The sequence below is a fragment of the Rana temporaria genome, chromosome 1 (assembly GCF_905171775.1).
Source record: "Rana temporaria chromosome 1, aRanTem1.1, whole genome shotgun sequence".
Lineage (NCBI taxonomy): Eukaryota > Metazoa > Chordata > Amphibia > Anura > Ranidae > Rana > Rana temporaria.
The window spans coordinates 589,230,598-589,254,447 of record NC_053489.1 but is presented as its reverse complement, the minus strand read 5'-3'; the positions used below and the strand labels follow the sequence as shown (position 1 = coordinate 589,254,447).

General features: G+C 42.9%; 1 protein-coding gene across 1 annotated transcript in view; it reads left to right on the top strand.

Annotated features, from left to right (window-relative positions):
* The window catches only part of KLB (klotho beta), a 47,744-nt gene extending 27,743 nt beyond the window's left edge, over positions 1-20,001 (top strand). Inside the window, exons 2-5 of the mRNA XM_040335122.1 lie at positions 9,398-9,908; positions 11,737-12,005; positions 15,241-16,384; positions 19,459-20,001. Coding sequence (XP_040191056.1) covers positions 9,398-9,908; positions 11,737-12,005; positions 15,241-16,384; positions 19,459-19,865 — 2,331 coding nt within the window. The 3' untranslated portion in view covers positions 19,866-20,001. The remainder of the gene's footprint in view (positions 1-9,397; positions 9,909-11,736; positions 12,006-15,240; positions 16,385-19,458) is intronic.
* The last annotated feature ends 3,849 nt before the right edge of the window (positions 20,002-23,850 follow it).

Below are 23,850 nucleotides of genomic sequence, written 5' to 3'. Positions count from 1 at the left end.
GAGTCAGTTAACACTCTGATCCTCCTCTAGATTTGACTAGCATCGGTACCTTTTAAGTAACCAGGCGCTACACATGCAAGCAAAAATGCTGTTTTTTATTTTCCTTGCATGTCCCCCTCAGATCTACAGCAACTGCACTTCCAAGTGCACTTGTAGTGCAAAGTGGATTTGCCTTTTGTAAATAACCCCCAATGTTTTGGTACTCAAGTCAAATTTCACAAACAGGTGGGGGATCAAAAGAAAAGGTGTACATTACTGCATACAGTAGCTGACAACAAAATAACATTTCCTTTCAGTTTGTTGGTATCTGGACCATAGGTGTGCGCAGACCATGGCATTAGGGTGTGCACCCAAAGCTCAAACACACGTGTGTATTTATATATATATATATATATATATATCAGTAGAGCAGTGGACAGGGTCAGTAGGCAAGAGATTGATGTCAGTAGTTTATTTTTCTATTATACCGTTTTTTCCGGCGTATAAGACGACTTTCTAACCCCTTAAAATCTTCTTGAAAGTCGGGGGTCGTCTTTTACGCCGGTAACCTAACCTTACCTTATCCTAAAGACATGCAGAATCGCGCCCGTATGTTTTTTTAAAAGCCGCGCCTCCTACGTCTTCTGTTCCGTGATAGGCGGAACACTCAGCTTCCCAGGAGGCACTGTGTTCAGTGTCTGCCTATCACAGAGGCCCTATCACGGAACAGAAGACGTAGGAGGCGCGGCTTTTGAAAAAACGTACAGTACGGCCGCGATTCTGCATGTGGATAAGGTAAGGGCACAGCGAGAGGGGACACGGAGCGGAGCGCGGACGGGGAGAACAGCACAATGGAGGGGTAATGTAATGTAATGGGGCACAGTCTGGCATGTAATGGGACACAGTCTGGCATGTAATGGGGCACAGTCTGGCATGTAATGGGGCACAGTCTGGCATGTAATGGGGCACAGTCTGGCATGTAATGGGGCACAGTCTGGCATGTAATGGGGCACAGTCTGGCATGTAATGGGGCACAGTCTGGCATGTAGTGGCACAGTCTGGCATGTAATGGTGGCACCGTGAGGTGAGGCATGACTATAAGGAAGGGGGTAGTCTTATACGGTGAGTATATCCCAAAACCAACATTTTGGCTGGAAAATTAGGGGGTCGTCTTATACGCCCAGTTGTCTTATATGCCGGCAAATACGGTAACTTTTATACAATTTTTCTTTTTTTATATATTATTTTTATTATTATTATTTTTTATACAGTTTTTTTAGGAGCTCCATTGGGGGGCTTTGGTGCGATACCAAAGGTCTAAACAGACCCTTGATGTCTCACTTTTAAGATAGAGATTGCCCAGTCCCTTCATTTGCAGCCAAGCAGCAAAGTGAATCTACAGCACAGCGTGATTAGGGTGTGCCCAGGCACACGCCTATGATCTGGACACATAAGCTGTTTGGACCTCTATACAAAAAAAGTGATCAGCAGTAAAACAGGTGTAAATGTGACATTAAGGTGTAGATTTATAAAGAATTTGCATAGCCATTTACCAAACGAGAGAGCCCATACATTTATTCTAAGCAAATATGGCCAAAAATGAATGTAAATAGGCTTTATCCTCTGTGTTTGAATGTAAATCTTCGATTTCAAACAGAAAATGCTGTATCATTTGGCCACTAGATGGAGCTAATTATTATAGGACATTCCTAATATATTTAGCTATAGCTAGTGGTCAAATATAGTATGTTCTGTTTGAAATCATTGATTTACATTCGAAAAGCACAGGATAAAGCCTATTTAAACTAGTTATTTCCACCCATTTGCACAGAATGAATGTATACGCACTTTAACTGGGCGAATGGCTATGCAAATTCTTTATAGATCAACCTCATTCTTGAGACACTCTTATGTATGATGCGTGATAAGCAAGTATTTATCTGTGGTTTTAGATTAACCACCAAACTCATTTACCCATTCATAGTGGGGAAAATGTCAGCTGGCATGGGAATTTCACAAGAGGAGATCTTAACGCTTGTATTGATTTGGTGTGCTTGCTTGGTATTAAGCAAACATTTGGCTTTGATAAAGATAAAGCATTAAACAGTAGCCAGCAGTGCTAAATGAGATCAAATTGTACAGAACATTCATTGTGTTTCCTTATTTCAATAATTCATTGGTTATCTTTAATATTATGATACACTGTATATACACCGGGGGGGAAAATAATTATTTGATCCCCTGCAGATTTTGTAAGTTTGCTCACTTACAAAAAATGAAAGGTCTATAATGTTTATTATAGGTGTATTTTAAGGCTGCATTCATACCTTGGTGTACCTAATCGCGGTGTTTTGTCCTGCGAATTGCAGGAACAAATTGCGGCGTCTTGTACCGCGATTTGCGGCGACAAAACGCCGCGATTGTGAATGCAGCCTTACCCCCAGGTCCACATCTCCTATGCCGAACGCCGAAGCCGCCTGAAAAAAAGGGTCCGGGACTTGTTTTGAGCTTCAGGCGTACGGCGTTTCGGCGTTCGGCGTGGAGATGTGAACCATCTCCATAGAGGGCAATGTAAAATCACCCCTCCAGCGTATTAGGGGCTGCTGCGGCATCGCGCTTCAGGCGTATATACGCCTAGGTGTGAATAGGCTCTTAAAGTGGAAGTAAACCCTCCCATCATTTACAGCCAAGGAAGTGGCCATCTTGGCCTCGGTTTGATCTACAACTGCCATGATGATGCACATGTGATCAGTTATGACACCAGCCATTGGATGATTTAACAGCGCAGCCAATGGGAGTGTTACATTCCCGGCATGTGCCGGAAATGTAACTGTTTTTTGAAACTGTTAAAAGAATGGGTTTACTTCCGCTTTAATGATAGAGACAGAATATCAACCAAAAATCACCCCCAAAAAAACATGATACAAATGTTATAAATTGAGTTGCAGTTCAGTGAGTAAAATAAGTATTTGATCCCAAAGCAAAACATGACGTAGTACTTGGTAAAGAAACCCTTGTTGGCAAACACAGAAGTAAAATGTTTCTTGTGGTTAATGACCAGGATTGCACACATCTCAGGAGGGATTTTGGTCCACTCTTTTTTTACAGATCTTCTCTAAATCCTTAAAGTGGAGGTCCACCCTAGAAAAAAAAAAAGGCTACAAAAAAATAGAAAAAATATATATTTTTTTAATACTTACCAGAAATGGCTGTTACTAGGCAGATCGTCCTAATCTGCCACTTCCTCGTCCACGATGGTCTTCTGTCTTCTCCTCCTCACGTTGCCTCACGGGAAATGGGGAGAGGTGTCTTCTGGGACCTTGTGGGTCCCAGGAGACATCCGCCCATCCACAAAGCGCCGTGCGACTCACGCATGCGCAGTAGGGAACCGGTAAGTGAAGCCCCACCGCTTCACTTCCTGATTCCCTCACGAGGATGGCGGCGGGGCAGCCGAGACCCAAAGATTGCTCGGCTTGGGCTGCTGACATCGCTGGCACCATGGACAGGTAAGTGTCCTTATTAAAAGTCAGCAGCTACAGTGTTTGTAGTTGCTGACTTTCAATTATACATTTACTCCAGACCTCCGCTTTAAGGTTTCTTGGCTGTTGCTTGGCAACTCAAAATTTCAGCTCCCTCCATAAATTCAATCCAAGATTTTACAATACATGGCCCCATCCATTGGCCCCTCAATGCGGCAAATTCGGTCTGTACCTTTAGCAGAGAAACAGCCCCAAAGCATCATGTTTCCACCTTCATACTTGACTGTAGAGATGGTGTTCTTAGGGTCATAGTCAGCATTTTTCTTCCTCCAAACACTGCGAGTCCCCCTCCTCAAGAAGGCACATGTACAGTAACGCCAGTGAGCATCTAAATGATTCAGAGAAGGATTGGGAGAAAGTGCTGTGGTCAAATGAGACCAAAATTTAGCCCTTGGCATTAACTTAACTGGCCGTGTTTAGAGGAAGAAAAATTGACATTGGTAACCACTTGTGTCTTCATACCCCAATGGGCTTTACTGTCCCACACTGTAGACTCTGTGTGGTGTCGGTTACTTGCATACTACTGTTGTAGACTGTGTGGTGCTAATTACTTGCATACACCCCTTTAGTAACCAGGCAAAGGACAACATTTCAAAAGCTTTACTGAAAACTCTCAGGCCTCGTACACACGGCCGAGGAACTCGACGTGCCAAACACATCGAGTTCCTCAGGCAGTTCAGCCCTGAAGCCGCCGAGGAGCTCGGCGGGCTGAGAGCTCCCATAGAACAACGAGGAAATAGAGAACATGTTCTCTATTTCCTCGTCGAGCTCCTCGTCGGCTTCCTCGGCGAAATTGTACACACGGCCAGGTTTCTCGGCAGAATTCAGCCAGAAACTCGGTCGGAAGCTGAATTCTGCCGAGGAAACTGGTCGTGTGTACGGGGCCTTAGAATAACAGAACAAAGGGCCAGATTCACAGAGAATTACGTTACTCCGTGGCGGCGTAACGTATCCCATTTACGTTACACCGCCGCAGGTTTACAGCGTAAGTGCCCGATTCACAAAGCTCTTACCTGTAAACTTGCGGCGGTGTAACGTAAATGCGCTCGGCGCAAGCCCGCCTAATTCAAATGGGGCGGGCACCATTTAAATTAGGCGCATTCCCGCGCCGAACGTTCTGCGCATGCTCCGTTAGGAAATTTCCCGACATGCTTTTTGCAGGAAATTACGCCCCCCAACGTTTTTTTTAAATGCGACGTGCGTTACAGCGTTTCGTATTCCCGGACGTCTTACGCAAAAAAAAAAAAAAAAATTTGACGTGGGAACGACAGCCATACTTTAACATGGCTGATCTAAAGATAAGCCATGTTAAAGCAGGTGTAACTTTGCGACGGGTAAAAACGACTAGCGACGACGTACGGGATTGCGACGAACGCGCGGATCTTCGTGGATCGCCGTAACTAGTCATTTGCATATTCTACGCCGACCGCAATGGCCTCGCCACCTAGCGGCCGGCATAGAATTGCATCCTTAAGATCCGACAGTGTAAGTCAATTACACCTGTCGGATCTTAGGGCTATCTATGCGTAACTGATTCTATGAATCAGCCCCATAGTTAGGACGGGCGGATCACAGAGATACGACGGCGTATCAGGAGATACGCCGTCGTATCTCTTCTGTGAATCTGACCCAAAGTGCACAGTCCTTTCCTAATATCCCGAATCCCTAGTTTAGGCTTGTGGCTGCCCCAGTGTACCTGCAAAGGAAAGTGTCCATAACTGGTTGAGTCCATTTTGGCATTATCCAGCAACTGGTGATCTTCAGGGTGGATTGCAGGTCCAAGCAATCCCCCTACATGTTAAAGCAGGGGTGCCCAACCAGTGGCCCCCGGAGCCCTCTGATGTGGCCCGCGACATCCTGTTCTGGGATGGCGGGTTGGCAAGCACAGATCACAGGTTACCATCCCAGAGCATCAGTGTTTTGAATGAAGCCGGCGGTAGAGGAAGCAAGCGGCTGCGGAGTAGAGCTGCATAAGCTGATGCTTCCTGTATAGTGCCGCCTCCTGTTACAGGTGGAGCGATACCAAATGCGCTCTCCCTGGGACAGCAATAGCTAGCGATACCTTTAATAACAGTCTTTTATTCAGGTAAGTTTATTACTAAAATCATAGGGAATATATGGGCATATCTGTTCTGCAGTGGTTACTGGGCTGCTTTCAGAGTGATTCCCAGATGCACCTGCGGGTTACCTGCCCTAAGCCACAGACTTCTGTTATTACCTGCAGGTTTGGTGAGCTTTCAGAAAGTGTACCACACCTGCAGGATATAATAGAAGTCTATGGCAAAGTGCAACTAACCCTCAGAAAAGTCACAAGTGCACTGCACTGTACCCATGGTGTGGGTAAACTGCAGCACATTCATATGAAAGCAGCCCTAGGCTCCTTTCACACGCTAAGTCCGACCCAATCAGATCCTCCATTCACCCCTATGGAGCGGCAGATGTAAATGGACTTGTGTCCATTTACACCCGCCCATCTCCAATCCAATCCACTAAAAAAACAGAAGGGGATCCGTCCCCTTCCATCTGGGTGGATCAGATTGGAGGGCACATAAAGTAGAGTGGACACGAACCTGTCATCCGCCTGCTCAACTCATTGTAGCCCGCGAATGGTTACCAAATCGCTTAAGTGGTCCTTGCTCTTCAAAAGGTTGGGCACACCTGTGTTAAAGGTTCAGCAGGCAGGCGAGGCTCTCTCTGGTAGCTGCAGCAGCTCTGGGAAGTTTTGGAGCTGGAGATTAAATGCTGAGTCTTGTCTGTGTCTCTTCCCATGCAGACTGAGCCCACCTGGGCAGAGCCCTCCCCCCTTTTATTATCAGCACCAGGAGAGAGGCAGAGCTCAGCAGAAAGTACGGGAAACCAGGTTAACCGTTTCCCTCTTGGCTGAGGCAGCATATATCTCACTAACCAGCATTTCAACCTGCTTACAGGGTACTCAATTCCCCGATGGGAATATCTCAATACAGGAGCCAGTGTACAATTCAAAGCTTTAATGCCCCCTTCCCTAAATTTAACAGTTTTGGTTAGAATAACCCTTTCAATCGTTCTGAATTATACTGTATACATTGCATAATGACAAAACAATTCAAAATAGTCTCTTAATTAAAGCTTGCTCTGCACGCTATAGCTGCTCAGCAGTACTAAGATGTATTTAATTAATCTGATTCCTTTCCCCAGACCATTTAATTGGCACATTTTCCTGCATTTCAAAGGAGAACTAGGGCCAAAAATGTTTGGCCCTTCTTCTATGGATCACAGGAGTGCAGTTCGTTCTTCTGTTTTCAACCAGTCCAGCCTAGGGAAAGATCCCAAAATTACAGTTGGGATCCACCCATAGGCTGGGACTAGCAGCTAGCTCAGACTCTCAGCTGCACCACTGGGAGACTGAGCCAGCAACTCCCATATCTTCCCAGCCCAGCGCTCCAATGAGTGCTGGAGGGACAGAGCAGGGAGCCGGTGACTAACAGTTACTGCTCCCTGCTCAGAGTGGAGGGGAGAACTGCAATCAGCAGTGTTTGATTGCTCCGTTCTCAGTGCAGAGGGGCTAGGGTGGACGGAGACAGCATCGGATCGATGCTGCATCCGCCTGGGTGAATATAAGATTATTATTTTTTTGATGCCTCATACTACTCTTTTTTTACTGTGTATATAGATTGTTACTATTATAGTGTCATTTTCAAAGTTATAATATGTTTTTTAAGTACATAGCCTAATTGGGTCATAATCACTAAGTTTTTGTCACAGTGTGCATTATGCATGTCCCATGGGATTCACAATGCTGTACATAATTGCTGCCCTCGTTATACAGAAAGTAATTATGTATCTGTCAGTACTAATCTCTGCACTATACAGTCTCATTTATCTGAGAGTACTAGAGTCAATGGTTCAAATTCCAGTCACAGCACTAACTGCACAGAGTTTGACTGGTTCTCCCTTTGCCTGTGTAGGTTTCCTCCACGTACTCCGGTATTCCTCCCACACTTCAAAGACATGCTGGTAGGTTAATTGGCTCATGTCTAAATTGGCCCTAGTATGTGTATGTATGAATGTGAGTTAGGGACCTTAGATTGTAAGCCCTATAAAGACAGGGACTGATGTGAATGTACAACATATATAAAGAGCTGTGTAAATTGTTGATGCTATACAAGTACCTGCAATAAATAAGTAAATGTTTCAAACTGTATTGTTAACAACTGGAGGCACAAAACTGCTTTCATATACAACGCAGGTAAAATATACCTGCGTTGTATATGAAAGCAGTTTTGTGTATTTTTGTTTTGTAGAAAAAGCACCTAATATAAGCACATCAGTATAAGCACTGAATATGTAGCATGGTCAAAGACTGATATAAACACATATCGATAGATTTAACTAATCTAAACATATTTAAGCTGATGTAAAGATAAGCACAAAATCTGTTATGTTAGACATGATATATAACAGCATTCATTTGACCACAGTAAGCTTCCAAATGTATGATTCTTTGGCCAAATAACATTAATACAGACATATGCATGTGTCACTTCAGATCCACTTTAATTCAATGTGCAGTAAAAACATTTGTGGATGATGCACATCACACATGGTGGGACAGGGATGGACTGGCCATCGGGACTACCGGGAGATTCCCAGTGGACCGATGGCTCAGTGGGCCTCTCGGAGGCGCCTGACGGGTAGAACGAGATTTAGCGAGCATGCAGAGTAGCGCAGGAAGCGTGTGTAATATGTTCTCTCTCCTGTCACGGCACTCATGCTGCTCCCCGGCGGCCCCTCCTCTCTACTCGTCCATCCCCATTTGCTTGTGACATCATCTGGGATGGACGAGAAGAGAGGTGGGGCCACCGGGGAGTGCCATGACAGGAGAGAGAACATATTACACACGCTTCCTGCGCTACTCTGCATGCTGGCTAGTAAACGATGTGTGCTATGTGCCCTGATGTGCTATGTGCCCTGTGTCCCGATGTGCCCCGTGTCCTGATGTGCCCTGTGCCCTGATGTGCTATGTTCCCTGATGTGCTATGTGCCCCGTGCCCTGATGTGCCCCGTGCCCCGATGTGCTGTTCCTTAATGTGGTGTGCCCTGATGTGCTGTGATGGGCCCTGATGTGATGTGACCTGTACGTGTTGTGCCCTGATGTGCCCCGTGCCCTGATGTGCTGTGCCCTGTACCCTGATGTGCTGTGCCCTGATGTGCGGAGCTCTGTACCGTTCCCTGATGTGCACTGTACCCTGATGTGTTGTGCCCTGGGCCGGTCTGGATGAAGTCCAGGGCCACATTTTTGTCCCAGTCCAGCTTTGTGGTGGGAGCATAACAACGTTTCCATCCTATAGATCCCTGATGCAAAACCTGAGGCCCAGGGGGTGCATGGGGTCCTTTTTCACTTATTGTGTGGCCTTTGAGGCCCCTGCTGATAGTAGTCTGTGTTTTCCTTTCCTAAGTGTTTACTAAAGCCAGTGAAGGAAAATATTCTTTAGACTGGGTTCTAGTATTAAAATGGTTTGGTTAATTTCTTTCTGCTGCCTTACTATTTATGTGCAATCCCTTTTTTTATTTTATGGTTTTCCTTGTGAGCTTTATGATTAGTATTTCTCTCTCAGCTGAGTAATTTTTAAGGGGGCTCAGATGTGTCAGCATTGATCTGTAAAGGAGTTGTAATAGTAGAGAGCTCTAACTCCTAAAGTATATTATGGGGTGTTTGCAGCTTGGCATCTTCACCCTGGGCACTGGATATCCATATCACAGCACTGATCCCAGATCTCAAAATGAAACAATATATACATTATCATCTGTTTTGTGTATTTATTAGAATTAGGTGAACACCAGATGCTTTTTAAATGTCCATTTCTCACATTCATTCTGTTTTTTATTTTTTTGTATTGCAGGCTCATGCTATGGTATGGCATACTTATAATACCAATTTCCGCCCTAAGCACAGGGGGTACTTGTCTGTGACCCTAGGATCTCACTGGTTGGAACCGCAAAATAAAAACATTGATGCCTCAGCTATTGATATGTGTCAAGAGTCCATGGAAACTGTACTTGGAAGCTTTGCCAAACCTATTCACGGTGATGGCGATTACCCTGACAGTCTGAAGACAAAGTATAGCTCTATTTTGCCCAAGTTTTCTGCCCTGGAGAAAGATTACGTTCAAGGCACAGCAGACTTCTTCGCTTTCTCTTTTGGACCAAATAACTTTAAGCGCTCAACTGATGACAACAAGGCACTTAGGGTCTCCCTTTATCTGAGAGGGGTATTGAACTGGATTAAACTCGAGTATAATAGCCCCAGGATCTTGATCATGGAAAATGGCTGGTTCTCAAACAGCAATATCAGAACTGAAGACACTACTACGCTATACATCATGAAGAAGTTTATAGTTGATGTCTTACAAGGTAGTTAAATATATACTTTCATGCAGAAAAAATACTGTCACTTTATAAATTAGTTAAACCCCTGGTGTTTTTTCTGCATTTTTGTACTTATCCAGGGGGATAAAGGGTTCCAGCAGTTGGGGAATATTATATGTGTTTTATACACCTGATCACTGGATTACATATATTTTATGTGTAGGTAAACATATATTTAGGTCCCTTGTGTGAGAATATATAATAACTGGTTCTGAAATACAATGAGACAGAAAACTCCCTTTCCACTATATGAAAATACTATTACACCAGATGTATACTGTACCAAAAAGATGCAGGACATTGATGCAGAACTTGTACTATCCTGACACTCAATTTTTAAGCCAGGTATGTTGTGCATGGCCATCTTGAAGGACGTGGTGTAAATCCACCTCCTGTACTCTATTCAATTTACTGTATGGAACTGAATGGGTGTACCAGTTGGTTTTACTCAGTCTTATGGAGAGAACTGCAGTGAGTGTAAATGAAAGCATTACAATTTCAGTACAACTGTAAAACAATCTGCAATAATCTGTTTTTCATCTAAAGCTGCTTGATATAAATATTCATTGTCTGAAAATATCCACTCTGATGTCCAGCATAAGTCTACATGTACACTGAGGCCTCGTACACACGACCAAACATATCCGCTGAAACTGGTCCGTCAGACCAGTTTTCGCGGACATGTTCGGTCATGTGTAGGGCCGACCGGAGAGTTTCCCGGCCTAGCGGACAGGTTTCCAGCGGACAAAAGTTTCTTAGCATGCTAAGAAACTTGTCCACTGGAAGCCTGTCCGTCGGACATGTCCGATGGTCAGTACGACTCATCGGACATGTCCGCTGGCCCGAGAAGCCGCGTATGGCGTTGAAGTGATTCGACGCATGCGTGGAAGCATTGAACTTCCGGGTTTGCGGACGTGGCGGCGTCAATGTCACCGCCACGTCACCGCGCTGTCTGTCCGATCAGACCAAAATCTCAGAGCGCACATGTCCGATGAAAACGGTTTGTGGAGTCCAGTCCAGTTCGCTCGTCTGTACAAGGCCTGACAGTTGTGCAAGCAACTTGTCTTCTCCTCCAGCCAAGCTTCATACAGCTGGTGAATATGATAGATGTACCTGAATAGGAGCAAGGGCCGATGCAAGGATCCCTGTCCACACAAGCAAAGGCACACCCCCCCACAATGCAACCACTCCCACACTCCACCGATGCAGTGAAAGATGCAATGTTGCACCCAAAATCCCAAACAACTGCCCCCAAACAGTATGTGCAATGAGGGTGTAGGTCCACATATCCCCCACATCCCCCCATTGACCACAGATCTGCCTGCACCAGCCCACAATGCGATGGCGCACAGAATGAAGGACTCCACACAGCACCAAAAACCTAAGCCATGTCAAACTACCACCAAACAGCAGTGTGCAATGAGGGGGCGGGGCCAAACACTCCCTGCATCCCCCCACCGGCCACAGGCAGCTGACAGACGAGGCAAACCAAAACCTCAAAGCTGAGCCGGGGCACAGTGCTAGAAAACAGAAGACAGTTTTTTTTTTTTAAATCCGAATCTGGGAAGTCTGATTTTTCCACCCCCCTTTCCTGGTGTCCTAAGGCGGCTGCCTAGGCAGCCTTATGCTGGCGCCGGGCCTGTAGGAGACTGGTGTAGTGTAAAGTCATGTGTACTTAGGCCATTGACAGTCACATCATTCTAAAGCTACCCTATTCAAGATGTTTGCCCAACATAGCATACAGTATATTATTTTCAGAAAATATTATGGTTCATCTTTGACATACTTTCTCTTTTACTCTTTTTTTTAAAAGCTATTAAACACGAAGGCATACAGATCTTTGGTTATACCGCATGGTCTCTGATGGATAGTTTTGAATGGCAAGAAGGCTATAAAACTAGGCGTGGATTGTTTTATGTAGACTTCAACAATAAGGACAAAGCACTTACCCCCAAATCCTCTGCATTGTATTACAAGCAAGTCATCAGTCAGAATGGATTCCCTTCTGCTACTCTTGATTCACCAATTAAAGGACAGTTTCCATGTGACTACTCCTGGGGAATAACAGATTCTATACTGAAGGTATGTTTCGATACTCTGTACCCATGTGTGTTTCATGATATGTCCAACAAACATTATCCACTTCAATATCTACACTTCATAGATCACTTTTAATTCATGGAAGCTATAGAACAGCATCAATGAATGGAGAAGGTGACCTGAAAGGGTGGGCATAGTCGTCATTCCTGATGAGTGTCTGCCACAAGTCTAGAGCTGGTAATATGAGCAGTATATGTCCAAAGAGGGAGCAGACAGTAATAAAATATGGTTTTATCAATGAGTGGAGAAGGGTCAAAACATCTCTGTCCCTTCCCTTCCTCTTTGGTCACCAGGACAAGAAGGTGTCAGCTCTTCATTGGATGATTGATAGCAGCGTAGCCATTGGCTCCCGCTGCTATCAATCACATCCAATGATACGGCCGCCGGGGGGGGGGGGCGAGCTATACATTTGCGGCTATGGACGCCGATTATATGGCACTGGAGTGTGCACGTAAGGTAACCCCGTTGGGAGAGCTCTTCCCAGAGGGGGTTAGCTATTGTGGGGAGGAGCCGCGAGATCCACCGTGGGACCCCAGAAGAGGACGATCTGGGCCACTCTGTGCAAAATTAACTGCACAGTAGAGGTAAGTATGACATGTTTTTTTTTTAAATAATAGCGAAAACTTTACAATCCCTTTAATACTTACCTTACCTTTGCTTTCTGCCCAAGCCCAGGAATACAGAACAGCTGAAATCTTGCAAGAAAGCACTCAGCTTGTTCAGCATCCCATGAATCTACAGGAAAAGATGGAGATTTAATGCTCAGTGATGCATAACTTTTTTCTTTAGAGATTTTGGGGCAGATCCACAAAGAAAGTACGCCGGCGTATCTACTGATACGCCGGCGTAATTTCAAATTTCCCACGTCGTATCTTTGTTTTGAATCCTCAAAACAAGATCCGACGGCATCTGAGTTAGATCCGACAGGCGTACGTCTTCGTACGCCTTCGGATCTTAGATGCAATTCTTCGGCGTCCGCTGGGTGGCGTTCCCGTCGTATTCCACGTCGAGTATGCAAATTAGCTATTTCCGACGATCCACGAACGTACGAGCGGCCGTCGCATTCCTTTACGTCGTTTCTAGTCTGCTTTTTTCAGGGTATAGTTAAAGCTGCTATCTGGTGGCGTACGCAATGTTAAGTATGGCCGTCGTTCCCGCGTCGAATTTTAAAAATTTTATTTTGTTTGCGTAACTCGTCCGTGAATAGGGCTGGACGTAATTTACGTCCATGTCAAAACCAATGACGTCCTTGCGACATCATTTAGAGCAATGCACGGCGGGAAATTTAGGGACGGCGCATGCGCAGTTCGTTTGGCGCGGGGACGCGCTTCATTTAAATGAAACACGCCCCCTACTCCCCGCATTTTAATTCCACGCCGTTACGCCGCAAGAGATACACTACGTCGCCGCAACTTACGGCGCAAATTCTTTCTGGATTCAAAGATTAGAAAAGTAAGTTACAGCGGCGTAGCGTATCTCACATACGCTGAGCCCATGCAAATGTACGAGAATCTGCCCCTTTGAATCTATTATCTGCTATTAATTCAAACTGGGGAGGGGCCTGGACAGTATAAGCGGACCTTGTTTTTCACTACAAGGTCATCTTTAATGCTACTGATTTTGCCACTGTCATTCATTCTGCCACAGTAAAATCTGTTATTAAATTGTGGCCCCCTGCTCTTCCAAAAATTACAATACCAAAAAGATTTAGTACTGAGTAAGTCATCACTGGACATCCTCTACACTGAACATCCCACTTCAACTTCACTAGGTCTTGCTAGGCATGGGCACATGCAGCCTCGCGAAGCACTGTTGTTCTGTGCTGCAGTGATGTTCACTGAAAAAAGAAAAACTAAGTTTAAAAAAAAAAGAAGATGTTAGCTATGGATGTGGGAACCTCATTAGCATTGTTTAGTTGTGTGCTGTGGTTCCTTCCTCCAACCCCTATGTCATTACAGGACTCAACAGTAATGTAAGGGTCTAAGGAAGGAACCACAACATGCAGTGGAGGACACAGGCAATTGATACTCCCAAAAGTGGTGATTGCCAAAGACTCTGTGATCATGGGCGTCCGCAGAACTTTTTCCAGGGGGGGGCATTATTTTACGGTCACCTATGCTCCGCTTCTTTGACAATGTCATGAAGGGGAGGGGCTTAGTCATTATCCCATAAAGCGCAGGCATTTGCCCATGATATGCAGCCTCACTGTGCTGATCAAATGTACAGTACAGAGGGTGTACAGTATGTTTATATAGAAGGGGTGGATGGTATTGGTATATAGAGGAAGGAAGGTGGGTATATACAGCTCTATATACAGGACAGATGATTTATATCTGCAGTCAGTGATGATGGAGGAATACAGGAAGGAAGATGGGTGTATATAGCTGTATACAGGACAGATGATATGATCTTTCCTATATCTGGCACCCCCCTTCACTGATCATACCTGTATGCACTCAGCTGCCCCCCTCATCTGTATATATGTCAGCCCCCCTGTACACAAACAGCCTTCTCCCTTCACTTGTACTCACAGCCCCCACTTGTAAGGTCACGGTGGTCTTCCTTCTCCCAAGTCCTGTTTCCACATGTCCCTTTGAAAATACTTTACAGGCAGCAAAGCAAACACGAGGGTGCACATACAGGAAGCAGCCAGAGGTGGCAGTAAAGAGCTCTGTTAATCAGTGACACAGATCTTGCAACAGCTGTGGAGCCGACTCGCAAAAACACAGAGAGGGTTAGCACAGCTACAGATGCGAGCATGGCAGACCCTTGCCGATTCCAGGGGGGGTCACTCACCCCCCCCTTACCCCTATGAGCGGACGCCCATGTCTGTGATGGAGGTTTCAGTGCTGGAATGGAGGGGAGGTAAGATACACAGTTGCCAGGGAGGTTCTCTTTGGGTCTGACAGATTAGCCACCCAGTGATAACACTTTTTCAATACATTTGGGCATACAGGATGAAAGACATTCTAAAACATTCTAAAAGAACAGGACTAAAAAAAGCAGAGCTGTAATAGTAAGATAAATCATCATATGTACATGTGATGGGCAAAACTGCTTATCTCCTTTATATATTTATACACTATAAAATATATACATGTTTATTTAACAAGCCTATTTTTTTTTTACAGTATATATACTACCTGGGATGCCTTTATAACTATGGTGCTACAGTGCCATTAATACATATTGTATACATCTTTTCTTTTCCCACTAGGCAGAGCTGGCTCCCTCCTCACCACAATTTGTAGATCGTAGATTATATGTGTGGAACATTACAGGCGATGGCTTTCTTCATGCAGTAAAAGGAGTGAAACTAAAGACTCGTTCACCTCAATGCACTGACTTTATCACCATCAAAAAGCATCTTGCCCTGCTGATCAACATGAAAGTCACCCATTATAGATTTGCCCTCAACTGGACTTTAATTCTGCCGAAAGGAGACCTGTCTACAGTTAACAGAGAAGTCCTTAGGTATTACCGCTGCATGATAGATGAGGCATCCAAGCTTGGAATTAAGACCATGCTGACACTTTATTACCCAACTCATGGCTCTTTAAGTCTTCCAGGGTCATTATTAGAAAATGGAGGGTGGTTAAACAGGACAATTGTTCAAGCATTTGTTGATTACACAAATCTATGTTTCCAGGAACTTGGTGACTTGGTGAAGCAGTGGATCACAATCAATGAACCAAACCGGCTAAGCCAATATTACCATGGAAGTAGCAATAGGACTTACCAAGCTGTGCACAATGCTCTTATAGCCCATGCCACAGCATGGCGATTGTATGACAAGAAATACAGGCCTCTCCAACATGGCCACATATCATTGTCTCTGCACACTGACTGGGCTGAGCCGGCCAACCCTTTTCTCCAATCTCATGCTGCAGCAGCTGAGCGTTTTCTGCAGTTTGACATTGCTTGGATTGCTGAGCCAATCTTTGGCTCTGGTGACTATCCGCTGCTCATGAGACAATACATCCTTTCTAAGAACCAAAAGGGGACATCCAGGTCTTTCTTGCCCCACTTTACTGAAGATGACAGGAAATTGGTGAAAGGCTCTGCTGATTTTTTAGCCATAAACCATTTTACCACCAGGCTGGTGATCCATGAGCCAAAGAATGACAGCAGGTTTGATGCCGACCGGGATGTTTACTTTCTTTCTGATGTAACAAGTCTCACTTCATCCAGTGGGCTAGCAGTAGCACCACATGGGATTAGAAGACTATTAAACTGGTTAAAAAAGAATTATGGAAACCTGCCCATTTATATTACAGCAAATGGAATAGATGACAAAGCTTCAGACAATGATGAACTTAGAATATATTATTTACAACAATACAACAGACAGTTGTTACAAGGTAAGTGTGTGAGAATATACATGAATGATACAAAATGACCTGTAAACCATTAATGGTTCAGTCTTCCAAAAATGGAGATATTTAATTTTCTGTTAATCCTAAAGTAGGGTGACCAGACATCCACAGTTATCGAGGACAGTCTCCATTTTTAAGGGCCTGCCCCAGAAAAAAATTATCCCTATTTCATCACAGTTAAAAGAATGTGTCCGCGATTTCTTTTCAGATTTAATAATGGCATCCCCGGCCTGGGTGGCTGCAGGGTAATCCACCTTAGCAACATTTCTGTGATGGCATGGAGCAGGAGGAGGAATGGGATGGGTTTGTCTCCTCTTCTTTTGACTTGTGCATACTTCACTGCAGAAGAAAAGGATATGGAGGATTTGATGTGTTGTGATGGTGAACTGCAATGCACACCTGGGCATTTCTTATTCGCTTTTTGTACACATGTTAAAATCTAATTTTTTTTGCTAGAAATTAGTGTTAACCCCCAAATGTACAAAGTGTATATATTCTCTGAAAGCAGAGACTCTAAAGATTAAAAATGGTGGTTGTTGCAATTTTTTATGTCTCATGATATTTGCACAGTTATTTATAAAACACATATCTTCAGAAAAAAATACATTAAAATTAATTTTAGTGCAAACTAACACAGTTTTATATCCACATTTTTGGTAAGAAATAAAAGATGGGGTTGCAGAGTAAATGAAAGCACTTTCCTGACTCTAAAACCCAGTACCAGGCTCATAGCTGCAAAGCCAGCACACAACTTGTCTGCCATGCCATTTAAAAATGTATCTTGGTAGACATGTGGTTAAAAAAGCCACTATTGCCGGGAAAATATTGAGAATGGCACACACCACGTCAATAGATAGTAACACTATAGAAATTAATTACAAAAGTTTAGCACGCTGGTATATAACCCCAGATAAGGCACATAAATATCAAAGGGAGGCCAGTGGTGTAAGAAAATAGGAACCATGTCCCATATTTGTTGGACCTGCCCAAAAATTAAAACATATTAAAGAGAGGTACTACAAACAATAAACAACATAATTAACGTAGAAATAGCAGAGGACCCATGGGGGTGCGTGTTCCATAGGTCTAGAATACTAACTAAACAATACGTGAGATCATTGGTTCCTCAGTTATTAAACTCAGCCAAAAGCCTAATTCCTAGACAGTGGCAGGACCCAGAAGGCCCAACAATGAGGAGCTGGTGTAATAAAGTTAATGACATTTACAACTTGGAGTACCTAAGATTTAGTGGGGAGGAGGAAATGGAGGGGTTCGAAGTGAAGTGGAGTGATTGGATTAAGTTTAAGTATACAATTTGTTTTTCTGATAAGATGGGAGCATAATGAAGGGGAGACGAATACAGTTAAGATGAAGAAAAAAAAAGCCACTTTTTCATTTAGAAACATTGCTTTGTAATAAAAACATAATTTTAGCACCTTTACATAAGAGAAAGATCACAGAATAAAATTAATACATTTGAGGGGTTCGTTTCTAGATGGTAATTTTAATTCAAACCTGTCTTTGTTTTATCATGTTTATTTAGACCAAACTGACCATAGTTTAGAATCCAGCAACTACATTTTGGCAACAACAGAGCCTGCAGACATTTTTTTTAACCTGTGTTAGCCACGCAACGCCACGAGAGGTTGTAGCATGATCTGTGGGGTGGGTGTACTTTATATTTGGATGCCATTGAACCTTGTCCCTGCTCTTGGTTGATGGATTCAGTTTCTTAAAAAAGAGAAAATATTTTTTTCAACTTAGCAGTGTGTTGAAAAACTCAGTACAACCTTTATGTGGACTGACCCTTTATTTAAAATTGATTCCATGTCAAAGCAGAACTAAACCATTCTATCATTTACAGGAAGCTGCCAACTTAGCCTCCGTTTGATATGGAATTGTCATGGCTTTGTACATCCGATCAATTGTGAAACCAGCTATTTAATGGCTTGACAGTCAAGTTGCGAGTACAAGCAAATGTAACAGTTATCATTGCAAACAGTTAAACTGATGGCCTTATGCCGCGTACACATGATCATTTTTCAGGTTGTAAAAAATTACGTTTTTTTTATGTCATTCAAAACGATCGTGTGTGGGCTTCAGAGCATTTTTCGGGTTCTGAAAAACGGGCAAAAAACAAATTCGAACATGCTCTATTTTTCACAACGTTTTTAATGTTGACGTTTTTCGGGTTGTAAAAAATGGTCGTGTGTGGGCTTTAACGACGTGAAAAATCCGTGCATGCTCAGAAGCAAGTTATGAGACGGGAGCGCTCATTCTGGTAAAACTAACGTTCGTAATAGAGAAAGTAAGCAAATTCATCACGCTGTAACAGACAGAAAAGCGCAAATCGTCTTTTACTAACACAAAATCAGCTAAAGCAGCCCAAAGGGTGGCGTCATCCGAATGGAACTTTCCCTTTATAGTGCCGTCGTACGTGTTGTACGTCACCGCGCTTTGCTAGAGCATTTTCTTTTCACGATCGTGTGTAGGCAAGGCCGTTTTATTGATCAAGTTGAAAACATTTTTGTTTTTTCTAGAGCCTGAAAAACATTGTTTTTTACAAATGATCGTGTGTACACGGCATTAGTTCATCTTTAAAGAGTTATTCATAACATTTAACAATATTGACATGCTTAAATGTTAAATGGAGGGAGAGGAAAAGGAGTTTAGTAATTTAGGCATAACTTGGTGACAAGGGTTTAATAATTTAGGCATCATTTGCTCAGTACAGTTCTGATGATTTGACCCCACAGTCATTTACATTTGGCTATGTGATGGCTATGGACTATGTAATTGTTTCCATAAATGTTCAGACAGAATGGAAAATTTTGTTAAACAATGACTGTATCTTGTGCAATTTCCAAATTTATATTAACATTAGAACCATTAATTCATTTTGTGTATTGCAAAATATTTAAAGGATTACATCTCCCACTCACTCAGTGCCAAATGAGATAGGCAACCACAATATTAGAATATTTGAACTGCATTATTGCCAGAAAAAATGAACAACTTATAACTTGTACTTTGCCTCTTATCAATGGTTTCTCTTCCAGCCTACCTACAAGATAACATCAACCTCAAAGGATACTACGCTTTTAAACTAACCGATAAAACAAAACCACAGTACGGATACTACAGCTCTGCCATTTACAACATGAAAGCCAAGGCTTCTGTACACAAATACACTACAATCATTACTGCAAATGGCTTCCCAGCTGACCAAGTGGAGAACCCATGCAGAACAACAATCGAAGAGGACTCATGTCACTTCTGTACATTTGTCCAGCAGAGAAAACCCCTTATATTCTTCAGCTTTTGTCTTTTCTTCACTTCAGTTCTTTTATTAACTGTTACAGTAATAAGAAAATATAAGAAAAAGAGAAGAAAACTTCACACAATCAAGCACCAACACAACGCCTGTTTGCTTATTAAAAAGAAAGGTGGTTTCAGCCAGTGCTGAGAGAGATTGCACACTCTTCATTACAGTTCACTCCATTTGTTCTCCTAACACTGAAGACCGATGAACTCCCATGTGTATGTGAGCTTGTTTACACTGGGGACACATCTAGTGACTATGTTGTGTCTATCACATGCCGTGCCTGAACAGGTGTGTGTCGTTTTCCAAAATGCTGGACTTATTTGGTTTCTAATTTATAAAATTCATTGCTGTTGTAATATTGTTTCCTTATTTAAAATGGAAAAAGCTACCTACAGTAGTTAAAAAAAAGTTTTTCCTATGTCAAGCAATAAAATAACACTTTATTTCTGAGCCAGTAACTGCGCAGTTCACCCAACCTGGATTCCAGCCAATCAGCTCCTTACTACTGAAACCAAACAGCTAGTCACAAATGTTTTCTAGGGCAGACAGTTTAAAACAGCTGACTGTGTGTGGGAGCGGTGCTTCATGACTCAAATTGGATTCCTAAGCCAAGAGCAAGAGCCCCCAATTAAATTAGTTTTGGGTGGACTTGTTCGCAAGTTTCAGAGATCTGGGTGGAGAAAGAACCTCTCCTAAGATCCAGTTCATGTACTCTTCCATGTTTCTATGTATGTCAAGGGCTTGAAGGTTCTTGTCTGGCAATGGTATGACCCCATTTCATCCATCCCCACCATAACAGAGTTCAGTAATGGCCAGTTGACAGTGGTGGTAGACCACATTAGATCTGTCATGGCTGTTGTGGGACAGGCCCCTTCAATTTTTATTTGGTATTTTTACTGGTTTCGTATAAGACATGCTGTCAGAAAAGTTAACAGAGATTGTCATGTTAATGGTGTAATTTTATGAACAATTTATATTGTGTTCAACTAAATTGATAGACCACTCCAAAGCATTACATAAAATCAGATCACTGATTTTATTTTAAAGAGGTATTTACTCATTCATTGTGCTTTGTTTTCTTCACTGGCTTGGATTAAATGAAATCCTCTGAGAATATGTTACCCAAGATAACTAAATCTGTCAGGACACATAAACACTATGGGCCAGATTCTCAAAAGAGATACGACGGCGTATCTCCAGATACCCCGTCGTATCTCTGAGTCTGGGCGGTTGTATCTATGCGCCTGATTCTTAGAATCAGTTATGCATAGATTTCTATTAGATCCGACCAGCGTAAGTCTGTTACGCCGTCGGATCTTAACTGCATATTTACGCTGGCCGCTAGGGGCGTGTACGCTGATTTGTGCCTAGAAATATGTAAATCAGCTAGATACGCGAATTCACGAACGTACGCCCGGCCGACGCAGTACAGGTACGCCGTTTACGTTAGGCTTTTCCCGGCGTAAAGTTACCCCTGCTATATGGTGGCGTACATGCGGCGTACCAATGTTAAGTATGGACGTCGTTCCCGCGTCGAATTTTAAATATTTTACGTCGTTTGCGTAAGTCGTCCGTGAATGGGGCTGGACGTCATTTACGTTCACGTCGAAACCAATACGTCCTTGCGGCGTACTTTAGAGCAATGCACACAGGGATATTCCACGGATGGCGCATTCGACGTTTGTGAAAAACGTCAATCATGTCGGGTCACAAGTTATTTTAAAACACGCCCCCCCGTTCCAAATATGATCTGTAAGGCCTCATGTCATGTACAATGCTGCTCCTAAACAGAATTTTGAGCTTTTGGGGTTTTTTGCTTAACCTCCCTGGCGGTATTCCCGAGTCTGGCTCAGGGTGAATTTTTCATACCAAAAGCGGTATCCCCAAGCCAGACTCGGGATTGCATTGCAGGATACAGTGCAAGTTACTTACCTTGTCCCTGGATCCTGCAATGTCTCCCCGCTGTTTGTGCAACCTGTCATCGCGCTTGATTCACACTGGTGACAGCCAAGTGCCAAGCTCCTTTCCCTGCAAGCGGCGCGACGCACGGGGGCAGAGTTCGGCGACAAATTAAAAAAATGAAAAACACAATACAGTATGATACAGTACTGTATCAAATAATTACACATCCCCTTTGTCCCTAGTGGTCTGCCCAGTGTCCTGCATGTAGTTTTATATTATAAAAACTGCTTTTTCTGCCTGGAAACTGGAGATTGTCCATAGCAACTAAAAAGTGTCCGTTTACGTCAAAAGTGATTTTAGACTAGAAAACAGCTATAATAATTTAGAATCATTAGCAGAATTGAGCGATAGCAATTTGTGGGGAAATTCGTCATCAAACACTGAAAGTAATGACAGCGACAATTCTACAACTGAGCAAATTTCAGTGTTTTTGATTTGAATACATTATTGAATATTTTTTATTATAATTACGTTATTATTTGTTATAATTATTTATAGTTATTTATTATATTATAATTTATGACTTTGTGTTTCAAACGTTATCATACCCAGGATGTCGAATAGACTCTTGTCTGGACAGATTTAATTGAGTTATTCCTAAGAATTACAGGCCTACAATAAAAAACGCCAAATTTTCGTGCAAAATTATGGTACCGCTTTCAGCATCAAAAATCTGACATAATAATACCACCAGGGACATTAAGCCCCTGTATGCACCTCAATAAAAGCCTGTGTCCATGCACACATAGGCTTTTAGAGAAGTTTAGGAGCAGCAAAGTTTAGTGGTAGTCAAAGCTCCTTCTCCTGAATGCAGTAAAATCGCGTTCAGGGGAGGAGCTTTTGGGCATAAAAACAGCAAACGTGGCTAAACGTGACTAAGCTTTAGGTGTATTTAGCACTTTTATTCATTTCAGTGGCCAGAATAAATAAAAAAATTGGCAAATTAAATAAACTTCCAAACACTGCTAAACTCACCTAAACTGGTTTGAGAAAAGAATAAGTTTAGGTGAGTTTTTAACACTGATTTTCTCTGTTTAGGAGAAAGAGCTTTAAGAAAAAAACAGTGTACATGGCGCTTAAACAGTCAGACAGGCTTCACAGCATCGAAAATGGTTTGGAAACATATTCAGTGCAGTCAGAGGTGTAGAATTTATTATTACATATAGATCATGCATTTACCATTGAAACTAAAATATTCACATTTTACAAAACTGACAGATTTAGTTACTTTATGTGCTTTTACTACATTTTAAGTGACAGCTGGAAATGCACACTGGATGACTATGTTGGCATGAAGATTTTATTTATCCCAGGTTACATAAAGAAATGCTGAATAAGGAAATTATATATGTGCAATATTACTTGGCTGACATACCAATCTCTTATTTTATTTTCAGCAACCATGCTTATCATAGTACTCGAAATAGAGCAGTTACTACGATTGCCTATCCATTGATCATTAATATATATGCCCCAATATTTGCAAGTGATGCAACAGACTAAAGCCTTAAGCCCCATACACACTATCGGTTTTCGTGCAGGTTTTTCTCTTCGGGTTTACCAAAACCATATAATATGAGGTCAAACCTTAGGAATTTCAATTTGTATGCAATCAGGCAGGCCCTTGCACTACATGGTTTTGGTAAACCTGAAGAGAAAAACCTGCAGGAAAGCTGATAGTGTGTATGGGGCTTTACCTGTGAAAAGCAGGCCTACTAAGGTTTACAAAAGGATAACCAGCACTCCATTTTTTGGAAGTGATTCCCGACATGTCAGAACATCTCTGTCTAACCCAGTGGTTCTCAACCTATCTAATGCCGGGGACCCCTAACAGTAAAATTATTTCCGTAGCCTGGGTTGTCTGCACCCAAGGCAAGACAAGTATTTTAACTTAAATGTAGCACTCCCTGGGTCCCTTCCACTCATACAGTATTAAAACCCCTTATGGTACATTTTAGGATGTTCCACTCTTTCTCTTTGTTCTCCTTTCTTTCCCTGTTATCTCTCTATCCTAATTTTTTTTTTATTTACCCCTCTCTCTAGCCGTCTTTCTTGTTCTTTCTCTATTCTCTATTTTTATTCCTTCTCTTACTCCTTGGTTGGGGGGTGGGGGGAATGGGATGAGTGGCAATGCTGGGGGGAGTTATGATCAGCCAACTTAGGT